This window comes from Carettochelys insculpta, chromosome 12 (assembly GCF_033958435.1).
Source record: "Carettochelys insculpta isolate YL-2023 chromosome 12, ASM3395843v1, whole genome shotgun sequence".
NCBI classification, from domain to species: domain Eukaryota; kingdom Metazoa; phylum Chordata; order Testudines; family Carettochelyidae; genus Carettochelys; species Carettochelys insculpta.
Genome location: NC_134148.1, coordinates 37496672 through 37511253, shown reverse-complemented (window position 1 = coordinate 37511253; position 14582 = coordinate 37496672). Strand labels below are relative to the sequence as shown.

General features: G+C 39.2%; 1 protein-coding gene across 4 annotated transcripts in view; it reads right to left on the bottom strand.

Annotated features, from left to right (window-relative positions):
* Positions 1–14582, bottom strand: part of LRRC28 (leucine rich repeat containing 28) — a 93724-nt gene that overhangs the window by 29923 nt on the left and 49219 nt on the right. For all 4 annotated transcript variants that reach the window (XM_075006974.1, XM_075006975.1, XM_075006973.1 and 1 more), the window contains one exon: positions 4904–5110. In XM_075006974.1, the coding sequence (XP_074863075.1) occupies positions 4904–5110 (207 nt within the window). The remainder of the gene's footprint in view (positions 1–4903; positions 5111–14582) is intronic.

Genomic DNA, 14582 nt, shown 5'->3' with positions numbered 1-14582 from the left:
AGAGAGTCCACACACACAAGCAAAAGGAAGGTGCTGAGATTGATCAGGATACATAGGGTTACACAGTTGGACTCATACAGTTCAGTGTATTTTTAGAAAATTGTGAAGGGTTCCCAGAGCACTGAATGGGTATTCTTTTATTCATTAGTATAAATCTAAATAGTGTACTTTTAATGTCAGTACTGAGAAAACTGACCAATTTAAGAGTTATACTGGCACATACAAAAATTTAAGTTTCCTTTGCAACATCAAACTAAGTAACCCTGTTTGTATAGGCATCTGCTTGAAAAAGTGGAGAGCGGCATAGTTTTTATATTTGGTGAATCCATTTAGCAAACACACCAACTTCTGTATTTTTCTAAATGGGCATGGACACACACTTAAGAAGGGTGAATTTTAAAAACCAAATGAGGGGAAAAAATCCAACTGGACTTGTTTTGCAGATTATTAACCCTACATTACAACACAAGCTCAAGTCTATTACTAGGATACATCTGGGATTGTCAGCCCATAGGGCATGTAGATCAGCCTGAATGGGGGGTTTCACAAGCAGCCAAAGTGGACATGTCAAGAGCAGGAAAGGTTGACAATGACCAGCTAACATTTTTAGACAACACCTGCACTGTCTACAGTAATTGCAAATCATTAGTTAAAATGTGGTAACATTTTAGAAACACAATCATTTCTTTCAGATATGCTTAGTAAAAAAGCCTGCCCCGGGGAATGAACAACTTGCCTCCTTCTCTAATCATTATAGAACAGCCAGTAGTCAGAAAAAGTAGCACATTAAACCTTTAAAATAGCAGTTCTACAAATTGTTCGGGACACAAACCACAGTTGGTTGAGTAGGGAAGATAAGGAGTTATCTGTAAACAAACAAAAAGCCACCCTTCAAGCAGTAAATTGAGCATCACCACTCACAAATGACTCCACAAGCCAAGACAATCACCATACTTTATACATGCTGTCTACTGTGTGGTATCCCAGCTAAAACAAAAGACGGGTTCAAAGATGATAGAGAAAAAACAAACATTCTCCTGTTGTAAGCAACTTATACTCAGTTTTAATGCATTAAACTTAAAAAATAGGTATTTTCTAAACATTTAGATTAAAGAATGGTTAGGAACATCCTCTATATATTTTCAAGCTGTCAAATAATTTAAAAGGTACAGATTTTGTGTTGTATCCCATTTTAAGAGTTTATACTTCAAAATGTCCGGGGGTTAACTAGCACTGGCTACCTTACATAAAATACATACCTAAAACAGTTTAACAAAAGAGAATTACTGAACCACCATTTCAAGTTGGCAAGCAATTTATGCTGAGTCCAACTCCTAGGAGTCTGTGTATTCAGCACCATGAAATGCCCATGCGGGTCAACACAATCACCCTGCAGATTTCCACATAATTGTTATGTTGAAGACCTTATTTTTAAAATGTATTAACCAGTTGCTTCTGTGTATTTTAAGGCACTTAACACCCTTATAGATCAGCAACATGTTCAATGTGCAACTGTAGTGGTCTGAAAGATTGCACACAGAACACAGCCACCAGATAACAGTTGTTAATAGCAGCCAAACTTGTGCCTGTAAACTTTAAATAATTAAACATGTAATACATTGACACAAAAATGGAAGTCTTTCCTAAAATGGCAGAATGTTGTTCTTTTCACTGACGCAATCCTCTTTTCCACTGTATTTCACCACTTCTTCACAATTTGCAAATCTGATTCTCAAGGAGGGAATTAAACATTCCCATTTTATTCTGTGCGGCTTTTTCTCTGAATTCTGGGATTTATTATATTATTCCATTCCATGTGCATAGATACCAAATTGTCTCCAAATGTTCAACATTGAGTTCCTATTATTAAGAATTACTGAGCAAGGTCAACTGACTGTCTTTGATGTTTCCCATTAATTTAAATGCTTCTTTTAAAACAGACTATGTTCTGAATTTTAGGCTAAAAATAAAGCAAATGTGAGGTGTGTCATTTTGTAAAGGGCTATTACCTTCTTTTGAACTAAAGACACAAGCATTTTAACAGATCTATGGCTTATTCTAAGAATTCTCTCTCACAGATGGGTTATTAAGCAAGTAAGGAAAGCATCTGAATTAAAAATGTACACAATTCGACCCCACCAGGGTTTCACATTTCAACTTAAAACACCATTTGGTTTCTTCAAAGCTTAAAAAAATCCCACATCTCTCTTTTCTGAAGAGGTTCCTGTAGAGGGAGGAATATTTTGTTGGTGGAAGAGTTATTTTGCTTATTAATTAGCACAATGGGATTTGACTAAAGTATTATGGGGTTTATTTTCTTTGACTCATAGTACCATGTGGTTGACAGGGTATTTCCATATAATTTCTACAGTATCTCTAATTCAAGAAGTGCTGTTCCTGAAGATAATACTCACCTAGCTGTAATGCTGAAAAGTGTTTCTTGAAACTCAAAGAATACATAATGCATATCCTTTAACATAATTATTGCATTGTATTTTCAACTACATTTATATTATGTAATTCATTCAGAAAAAAACATCACTTTTAGCAAGTTTATTTTTTATTTAATTTTAGTGTGGGTTCATGTAAGTGTATTCACAAGCAGGGGACCCCAAATCTTTTTCTTTTTCGTCTCTTGTTTCCAGAGACCATAAAATCGTAGAATTCTAGGGCTGAAAGGGACCTCAGAAGGTCATCTAGTACAGTCCCCTGCCTAAAGCAGAATCAGCTCCATCTAAATCATCCTAGCCATGACTATGCAAAGCTGGGACTTAAAAACCTCTAGGGTTGGGGATTCCACTACCTCTCTTGGTAACGCATTCCAGTCCTTCACCACCCTCCTAGTGAAATAGTTTTTCCTAATATCCAACCTACACCTCTCCCTCTAACTTCAGACCTTTGCTCCTTCTTCTGTCATCTGTCACCATTGAGAACAGTCTCTCTCCATCCTCTTTAGAGCCCCCTTCCAGAAAGTTGAAGACTGCTATCAAATTGCCCCTCAATCTTCTCTGCTGTGAACTAAATAAGCCCAAATCTCTCAGCCTCTCCTAATAGGTCATGTGCTCCAGACCCCTAATCATTTTCATTGCCCTCTGCTGAACCCTTTCCAATGCATCCACATCCCTTCTATACTGGGAAGCCCAGAAGTGGATGCAATACTCCAGATAAAGCCTCACCAGAGCTGAGTAGAAGGGAATAATAACTTCTCTAGATCTGCTGCATGTTTTTCCTAATGCACCCCAATATGCCATTAGCCTTCCTGGCTACAAGGGGACACTCTTGACTCTTAGCCAGCCTCTCATCCACTGTAATCCCCGAGTCCTTTTCTGCTGCACTGCTACTTGACCAGTCGGTCCCCAGCCTGTAACAGTGCTTGGGATTCTTCCATCCCAAGTGCAGGACTCTACACTTGTCCTTGTTGAACCTCATCAAATTTTTTTTGGCCCAAGCCTCCAATTTGTCTAGGTCACTCTGGACCCTATCCCTACCTTCCAATGTATCTACCTGACTCCCTACCATAGTGTCATCTGCATATTTGCTGAGGTTGCAATCCACCCCTCATTCAGGACATTAATAAAGATGTTGAACAGTACTGGTCCTAAAACCGATGCTTAGGGCACTCAACTTGAAACTGTCCACCAACCAGACACTGAGCCATTGACCACTACCTGTTGGGTCTGTCTGTTGAGCCAGTTTTCTATCCATCTTACAGTCCATGTATCCAATCCATACTGCCTCTACTTGTGGCCAAGAATATTGTGGGAGACTGTATCAAAAGCTTTGCTAAAGTCAAGGTATATCACCATACTTAAAGCACATAAAAAGGCCGCATTATTACATATGCATGTTCTAGAAGCCATGGGTCCATGCAGAGACCACTAACAGTAAAAATTTTCTACACAGAGGAGAACAAGACTGTCTGCAGAGAACATGTTCAGGCAGCATGTACAACGTAGACCACTTCCCATAACAGGAGGCCAAACACCTGTAGTTTCACCTCTCTGGCTCCTGCTGATGATGTGGTAGGTCCCTATGTACAACAGCAAAATAGATGCTATACTTGGTGGAGACCCATTACAGCTTATGATATATAGATACATAATACTGACATTTCTTGATATATATTCAGTGCTAACATTTCCAGCACGACAAAGCTCTCATGGTTACTGGGTTTTCTTGGCAAGTTTAAACCTCTAAATGAGGATTCAGTGTTTTTCCCAGATCTAGCTGGTAAGGGATAAGTTATCACAATAAGCAATGGAATTCAGATTACTCCATACATCAGTAAACTTTCATATCTGACACTATCATCCAGGCCTCTCAAATAACTGATATTTTAAACATAAGTAAATTTTAGTTACAATTTCTGTAACTACAGTATAGTGAAAGTAAATACAAACAAATAGAGCAAGTTCAGTATGAGTTTACAGCGTACAATACTACTGTTGTTGGTAAATCAAGTACTCTGCCTACATTTTTGTTCATTTCTTAATATCTAATTTGTTCTTCTTTAGTGTTATGCATTGCCAGGTGTACCTCTCTATTATCCAGAATATTTCAATATCCAGCAACCTCCTGGTTCCAGGATGCTGGACATGAAAGAATTTACCATACATTTATTTTAGTTGACAAAGTTTTCTTCTGATTTATGTCAGCTAAAATATAGGAAACTGAACTGCTCTGTCGTAACATTTTGAACAAGCATGAAACCAGTCTTGAGAGTTAATTAGTTTTTCGTTTACTAACAAGTTTCCCAAGAACTATATCACTGTATTACCTCTCCTAATTCAGAGGTTGTACATAAACGGCACATATCAAAAGCACTAGTTGTTAGAATGGAGGCTTTCACAATGCTAGTTTTCTGTTTTTTTTCCTCTGAAGTCTAAATCAGACAGTCACTCACCAAGTGGCAGAAATGCAAGACAGTTTCCAGCCATGGACAGCTCATTGAGGCTAGGCAGTTGACACAGGTGGCGGGGGACACACCACAGATAATTCCCATCAGCACTCAGGTACTGCAGGGAAAGGCACATATGCAGTCTTTCAGGTAAAGCTATCAAACGATTGGTTGAAATGTCCAAGGTCTGCAGCTCCTTCAGGTCACCAACCTCTGTAATCAAATCATCAGATATTCAGACATGGCATTAATCATTGTATTTCTGCAACAAGAAGTCAAAAAAGCAAACATACACTTCATGTTAAAACTTTAAGTATTTACATGAGCATGCCAGCTAATGTTCACTCTAATTTTTTCCATCCATATGCAGAATAAATTTTGTTATGGGCACCAAGACACATTCAGGTGTTCACCACCAGTGGAAACACATGCTATAAGCTATGGCTGCTCTGATGATCAGCTGGACGGTATTTGAAAGCAAGTACTTTTTACCTTTTGCAACATCTGATACAACACAACTTACAGTGAACAGTGGTGACAATCTCTACTTAAATTTGTTAGCCAACTCCATCCTTCTGGCCAGCCAGCCTCCCTTCATCTTCCCCAAATCACCACTAATTTCCCATATGCTTCCTCCTACTTACACTATCACTGGTTCACTTCTTCACCAATACCAGAATTTGACAACTATCATTTTCTGCATACTTCTCCCAAATGTATTTGTAACACTTTAATGATATATCTTTAGGGCCATGAAAAATGCATCACAGTCCGTGAAATCTGGCCTCCTCCCATGAAACCTGGTCTTTCATGTGCTTTTACACAATACTGTACAGATTTTATGTAGGAGGGCCTGACCCAAACAGGTTTTGCAGGGAAGGGGTAGAAGGTTAAATACATTACTTGTGCACTGACTTCAGTGCTGCAATGCCAATCAGCAGCCACGGGTCTTCAGCTGCCCAAATCAAAAGACAGTGCCGCTACCAACAGCGAAGCGGAAGTAAGGATAGCTATATTTCATTCCTTCCTACAATAAGCTTGTGCTCCCACCCCACACCACCACCACCACCACCACCCACCCACCCATAACTCCTTTTTGGGCCAGGACCCCTACAATTTCAATATCATAAAAATTCAGAGATTTAAAAAGCTCAAATAATCAAATCTACAATTTGTGAAATCCTGTGATCATGAAATTAACCAAAATAGAACGTGAATTTGGTAGGTGCCAATATGTATTCAAAACTGTTTAACTATTAAGGTGTTTCCACATTTCATGTTTGCATGAGATACAGATAAGGCAAACTGGAGTCATCCAAACCTATTAAGAAAAAAACAGCTCTCCAAACTATTTAATTTCTAACTGGAGTTCTATACATACCTGTCTGGCTGTCATATGAAAAATACAGTCCAAGCTACACAATTTTATATAATTAAATTTTGTTTATTTATAATTACATTTAAAAGGAAAAAAATACAAAGGTTCAGCTTTGAAGATTGACTTTGATGTTAGTATGAATGATAAATTCTGGGAGATTAGTTTTCCTGTCGAGTGTATTCAGATCTGCTGCATTCACCTAGTTCCACTCTTCTTACCTCAATATACTACAGAAACCAAATTAAAAACAAACCAGGTTTAAGTTAACTGTTGTCACATTGTTTTGGTACCATCAAAAACACCAGACTACATAGCTGTGCATTGTGATGTGAGAACTTGGGCTCAGGACTGAGCACTTTATTTCTTTCACTCTGAAATTCCTTCTTACCACTTCCCCTCACATCCTTATTGTAGGGAGCAAGTATCAGCTGGGCAACATAGCTAAATATATGAAAAAAGTGTTTCTAAGGCAAATTTACTAAGCATAAAGGACAATACCAAATTTTGTGTGTCTAAGTATGGTAATCAAAGTGAAAAAACTATAGCCACCAGACATCAAACACTTCATATTTACACACAAAAGACCCTATCCTTTACATTCATCATATGTGCTTTAAAGTAAAACTCAGTTATGATAGTTGTCTGTAGGTTTGCATGCACACACATTGTGTGATCCTATTTTCAGACTTTTTATATGCTGAATTACAATTTTTTAAAAAATGCATATTATTTCTGCTTTCCACATTAATTTTGTGCATCATTATATACTGAACCTATGGACATAGGCACATAATACATTTCACATTATTTTTATTACTTACATAGCAGATGGAATTTTTATAAGTACCTATGAAAAAATAATTATAGTATATGAATACTTATACTAAGTATGCAATCATCTGCATTTTCTTGTGGAACTCCCTTTATTACTATAAATATAAGAATAAACAAATGTTTGGACCAAAACTAAAATCCAGCGGAAATTATGAATTCGTAAGATAAACACACAGTTGCAATGCTTTTAGTAAAAAATGTTACATATGAGTTTGAATGCAAGTACTTTTTACCTTTTGTAACATCTGATACAACACAAATAGCCTCCTTAATGAGATTCTCATGCTATTTTTAATCACAGTGGGATTCACACACATAAATACATAATAGCGCACGTAACTTTACCCAACACCAAATATTCTTAAAAATAATTACTGGTCATTAGTACTGTTTGTTTTGCAGTATGAAAGGGCTAGGCTAGCCTGGGAAAACAAGTTGTGCTTAGTAATCTGTTAACACATGTTAACTAACATGTTTTACAACACAGTCTATTTCCCAAGTCTACACATGCCTGAAACTTAACTCAGTCTTCTGAATCTGCAATTTGCAGTTGCAAGTTTATAATTACCAATTATTAAGATTTTGTTTAAAACTTGAAGAATACATACTGAACTATTTAATACATCAAATAATGTTGTATAATTGTTTTTGCGGGTAACAAACATTCTTAACAAAGCTTGCAACCCATATTCACACAAGTAGAATCACTGTTGTCAACAGGACTTTTCTGGGACTAGGATCTGCAGGACTAGGACCTAACTGTCTATTCTGGGTCCACTGATGGTAAGATATTCATTAATATATTATAAATTCACTTGTTTTTGGAAGGATGGGGGAAATAACCCTGCCAATTTATATAATTATCTTCATCCCAACATCCCAAAGCATGCCATCCTCTTTCCAGATTGCAGGCCTAATCCTGTGAGGTGTTAATTGCTTTTCTGAAAGGTTCTCAGTGCTAGCAACTTTGACGGCAAGAAGCATTCAACACCTTATACAACTGGGTTTTGTGCACCGAGAGGGATTACTTAGACCACTCCTGAATGCAGTCATTTGAAGATAGTAGCCAGGTTTTTGTTTTTGTTTTCCAGGATTAAATACAACTTTCAGTAAAGCAAATTTTAAAAAATAACTACTGCTCTGTCAGAGATTTTCTGAAATTACAGTCAAGGAAGTATTATAGCTGTTAAACAAGAATCCTTTGTGCACTTATACTCCCACTGCATCAACAGCTAGAAAAGTAACTATTCCCAGAGCTCTGATGGCATTTTCTTTGATGCTTGGATCCTAGCAAACAAACAAACAAACAAACAAACAAAAAGCTGTGTTAATTTCAAGCTCTACTAGACATAATGTGGAAGAACAGAGGGAGAACTACAATGGGGGAAAAGACAGACTAGTAAAGAACAATGCTATTTTCAAGATTCCGTGAGGGCACTTAAACAAGTAAAATGGCTTTGTGCTTTCCAATTTGTTCTATGAAAGCATGAAAATTTAAAAGAAATTAAACCTTAAAGATTAAGATAAAAAAAGTCTATATTCTCCTCCAACTACAAACAATTCTACGGTTATGTGTGGTAAAGAGGTGACAACAGATCCACCCATTTCCCCCCTCACAAAAAAAAAAAAAAAAATACTTCACGGCATCCTTTATCAAACAGTAGCATCAGCATGGACATTTTCTACAATCTAAGTAACAGTAATCTTTAAAACCTTTTGTTTACTCATTTTGATGCGAACCATACTCAATAGCTTTAACTACATTTCTATACCTGAAGTCCATACTGAAAATGAATTGCTAAAGCACAGTGACTGCTGAATAGGTGCACAAAAGAAACTCATCATAAAGAGTCATATTTTTAACAGGCCTCCGCTCACTCGTCACATGTGCACAAAGCCCTATGCTTTATAACAGCGACAGGAAGTGAGCCGCCCACATTCTGCCAAACCACTGACCACATCCACTCAGTAGCAGACTTGATTATTTTCATGCACTAACTTTTTCCTCTACTACTAAGAACAGTTTTCTAAGGCTATGACTACACTATGGACCTTACAGTTCCATAGTGAGAACCATCCTGCTGCAGCTGAGCCACTCTAAGGTTTCATTTGTAACCACTGTCATGATGCAGACTATGCAAACCAGGCCTGTCAAGGCTGTTCTCCACTCTGGCCATGTCTACACTAGCCCCAAACTTCGAAATGGCCATGCAAATGGCCATTTCGAAGTTTACTAATGAAGCGCTGAAATACATATTCAGCGCTTCATTAGCATGCGGGCAGCCGCGGCACTTCGAAATTGACGCGCCTCGCTGCCGCGCGGCTCGTCCCAACAGGGCTCCTTTTCGAAAGGACCTCGCCTACTTCGAAGTCCCCTTATTCCCATGATGGGAATCCCTCATGTATATTCCCATGATGGGAATAAGGGGACTTCGAAGTAGGCGGCTCGTCCCGACGGGGCTCCTTTTCGAAAGGACCTCGCCTACTTCGAAGTCCCCTTATTCCCATGATGGGAATCCCTCATGTATATTCCCATGATGGGAATAAGGGGACTTCGAAGTAGGCGGCTCGTCCCGACGGGGCTCCTTTTCGAAAGGACCTCGCCTACTTCGAAGTCCCCTTATTCCCATGATGGGAATCCCTCATGTATATTCCCATGATGGGAATAAGGGGACTTCGAAGTAGGCGGGGTCCTTTCGAAAAGGAGCCCCGTTGGGACGAGCCGCGCGGCGGCGAGGCGCGTCAATTTCGAAGTGCCGCGGCCGCCCGCATGCTAATGAAGCGCTGAATATGTATTTCAGCGCTTCATTAGTAAACTTCGAAATGGCCATTTGCATGCCCATTTCGAAGGTTGGGGCTAGTGTAGACATGGCCTCTGACACGCTGAGTGTAGATGGTGGGGGTCCGCAAGAGACCCCAAACATAGTTTGCCTCCATAGGCTTTTGCTTAAAAGCTTCCCAAGGGCAAGGAATCTGACTCTCCTGGGTCCCCACTTTCTGTACTCAGTGTCAGAGTGGGGAACAGCCTTGAAAAGTGGCATTTGCTATGTCAGCAGAAAAACAGCTCCTGCCAACTTAGCACTGTCCACACTGGCATTTGTCAGTTTTCTTCATTCCTGAGTAACAAAAGTTTTGCTAGTGTAGAAACTAGCTAAGAGAAACAGTGTTCACAGCGAGAGCCCAGTCCCTCAGCTCCGCTGTCCATCTGCCACACAGGCTCCCAGCCAGGAGCAGACTCCAGCTACTGGGGATTCCCACTTCAGTTCCCAGCTGGGAGCTGGATCCAGGCACCCAGTTCTGCAGGAGAGTAGGGGACAGTTGGCCTTACTGTTCCAAGGACAGCCAACAGCCCATGTAAGGAACAGAACATCTACACATACACTATGCCACTTGAATTATGCTGACATAGGCCCTATGCCTCTCACTGAAGTAGTTTTATTATGTGAGCACAGCAGGGGAATTAGAAACAAAAAAGAAAAAAATCAATGAGTGTTCGTGTAATCTAGCAAATGAGAAATCAAGCCCTTGAAACTCTCCCTAGGAACATCTAAAGCTAAGAGTTCTTTAGCAAAATTGTTACATCCTGCAGAGTGTCTTACTCTGAATGTACACACTTACATATAGGAATTGAGTTGCACTATCCCTTTCCCCTCCCAACCTGAATGTTTTACTGCTTAGTCCGGCATTTCCCAAACTGTATTCCATGGACCACTGGTATTCCGGGTGATATGAACAGGCGTTCCATGAAAACATTTCTATGCTAGAGATATTTTTCCTTCTAAACTATTAAGAAATGATGTGTGTAGCAAAAATACTAAGGTATTTGAATAGTATTTAGGTTGTAGGCATATTAATAATTATAATGCTTTCATAATAGTACAGTTATTATGTGATTCATGCCCAAACAGCAATGCCCAAGACCAGCATGTATGTGTTCCATCAATATATTCCAAGCCCAAAAGTGTTCAGTGGCCAAATTAGTTTGGGATATGCTGGCTTAATCAAATAGTTTTAAGGACAGTGTTTAGCGTTTAATAAAACTGTAATTACTATCTTGGGGACTTTGCAAGTTTTGCCAAAGGTAAGTTGTTTCTTGAAACACAGTAGGGAAGGAGTCCGCACACCTATCAAAATCGGAAATAACTAATGTAAGTTTTGCTTAACCCTTCAAAATCAATTTAATTTTTCTGCAATTGCCCTGGATCAAAGTTTCATACATAAAGAATACGAGAAAGTTACAAGTAACTGCAAAGGGAGACAGTCTAAGTACTAAGTCAGAACTCATTCTTCAATATGTAGAAAAGCTTAACAGCAAATGTAATATTTTATGTCTGAAAATTTTCTGCCTGTGTTTCACACTATGACTGCAAGATGCATGTCCTTATCTTGGCACAATGCAGAAATTCATCATCTTATAGCAAACCACACTGCAATACGTAACAGCTGCTTAAAGGCCTTTATATTTATGAACACTATTAGTCATTCCCATTTAGTTATTGCCACTAAAACTTTTATGCAGCCTACAAAATGCAGATTATGTATAAAAGTGCAAATAACTGAAACCTCTATGTACATTACACTGGACTGCCTCAGACAGATTTTTAAGACAGCTTTTAGTTAGTGATATCAGAGAAGACCTCTACTTGCCAACCATGGGAGGGAAGCAGAAGGAAGACAGAATAAAGCAGGAGTTTAAGGCAGAACCTGGCAAAGAAATTGAAAGAAATCAGATTTATCATGGACAGGTTTGTCTCATATGAATTACTATTTAGCATATGCATAAAGATAGGTAATACCTTCATGCCCCTCTCTTCAGCCCTTTCTTTCATCCCTCTTTTTAGCACAGAACAGAAAAATGTTCAACAGTTAGAAATTAAAAAAGAAAGCAAAATGACAAGACAATTTTATATGCATGTTACAAAAACAGGCTACTTTATAATACATGTATTTGCTCCATCTGTTGTCCACCCTCACTTGTGAGTCAGTGTCCCTGTATGTGACATCAAACACTAAATCAAATCTTGTTCAACTTCCCATCAAAGGTAGCAGATTACAGAATGACACTATACACAAGTAATAGTCTCAGAGAGGTAACCGTGTTAGTGTATATCTTCACAAAACAGAAAATGCAGTCCTGTAGCACTTTAAAGACTAAATATTATTTATTAGTTGATGAGCATTCATGGGACAGACTCACTTCAAAGTAAGGTGAGAAAAAGCCAGCTGCTAAAGCACAGTCTTGCTACTGAGCCTCAACCCAGCAAAAGCCTTTGAGCACACACAGATAAGCATTCCACTTGAAGCCGCAATCCCAGAAACGCTTTTTACAGTACATAGTGCTTGCTATAGTTAACTGCCCCTGCATAAACTCACAAAGTCATCCAGACATCACAAAAACTACAACTACAGACATAGCTCAAGCGGTTTGAGTATGGGCCTTGTAAAGTGAGGGCTGTGAGTTCAAGCCTCAAGGCGGCCATTTAGGGGTCTGAGGAAAATATATTTAAAAAAAAAAAAAATCTAATCAGCAAGGGTGCTTGGTCCTGCTGGGAGGGCAGAGGACTGGACTTAATGACCTTTCAAGGTCCCTTCCAGCCCCAATTCAAAAAATCATTTAGGCATCCATTTACCTTAATGAATCTAAAATGGAACGATTCCTGAGTGGGCAAGCAATATACACCAAAGTGTTTCCTTGAAGAGTTCTTTCCCAGAGACAGAAGCAGGAGAGGCCATTGAGAAACATGGTTACTCAAGTCCCCACCATTGACTTGTCAGCTTCCTAGAGCAAAAAACTGTCTTGATTTTGTGCCTGTATATTTGACTTGAGTACAAGAGAACCCCAATCCTGAGCATGGCCTATAGACATTACTGTTACACTAACAATCTTCTACTTCTCAGGGCAGCCTGTCACTTTAAGAGCTGGAGTACTAAGAGTGACAAATTTTCACACTTCCCTGGAAGAAAATGTTTCCTCCATGTCATATCTCAGTCATGAGGCCTGCAGTGTGGCAGGTCAAAAAATGCTCTGCAGCTCAGAAGCTCAGTGTAATATTCGGGGGTGGGGTGCGAGGGGGAAAGGGTCATCCAGATGGTTTAAAAAACACTGTTAGAGGATACTTTCTTTTCACAACTAGGATTCTAAAACAAACACACAAAAAGTGAAAGCATGACTCTTCTATTAAACCTTCTGCCACTGGATTAACTGAAAGAAGAGAGTTCCTGAACTCTCAATAAGCACTACTGTAATGTCAGACACGAGATGTGGCCGAATATTCACAAAGAATGTTCCCAAAAGCTGTAAAAGTGCAGAACTTCCTAAATGAATATTTGAAATTAACATCAACCACCAAGAGAAAGATAGATGGCCCCCCCGGACAATGCATTTAGGACAATATGACCTGATTTTCGGAGGGGCAGAGAGAAATCACAGCTCTTACTGAGATCAATGGGAGCTGCTGCTGATCAGCACAGTCTGAAAATTAAGCCAGAAAGTCTTTCTTGTCCATTAGGAATTGCTCCCTTTTCAGTCATTTGGAACTTCATTCCTCTAAGCACATAAATGTGTAGTCATAACTGACAAAACTCACACATTTAAAAGACACACAATATAATTACCAGCTGGAAAATATTGCTTCAACATGCATTATGTTAATGATTACAAGTAAGGACTGTTAATTTAATGCAGACATGGACCACTTTTAAAGAGCAAGATCCTTAATGTTTAGTATTGCTGCAATAGAATGAAGAAACCCCAACACACATTAAATTCCAGGTGTATGTGATACATGCAATGAGTTAAGTCACCACTTAAGGCCTACACTTTTATATATTTGTTTTGCAGGCTTTTCCACTTATATTTAGTGGCATCAAGGCCATGTCTACACTAGCCAAAAACTTTGAAATGGCCATGCAAATGGCCATTTAAAAGTTTACCAATGAAGCACTGAAATACATATTCAGCGCCTCACTAGCATACCGGCAGCCGTGGCACTTCGAAATTGATGGGGCTTGTCCAGACGGGGCTCCTTTTCGAAAGGACCCCGGCTACTTCAAAGTCCCCTTATTCCTATCTGTTCATAGGAATAAGGGGATTTCGAAGTTGCTGGGGTCCTTTTGAAAAGGAGCCCCATCAATTTCAAAGAGCTATGGCGGCCTGTATGCTAATGAGGCGCTGAATATTTATTTCAGTGCTTCATTAGTAAACTTCGAAATGGCCATTTGCATGGCCATTTCGAAGTTTTTGGCTAGTGCAGATGTAGCCCAAATGCCTATTTTGCTTTGGCTGGGTCTATGCTTGCCCCCAACTTCGAAGGGGGCATGGTAATCATGGTGACAGGAGATTACTAATGAAGCACTATGGTGAATATGCAGCACTTCATTAGGCTAATTCTCCCCTGCGGCAACTTCAAAGCATCAAACTTCGAAGTGCTGGCATGCACATAGCCGTGGGCACTTCAAACTGCCTGAACTACT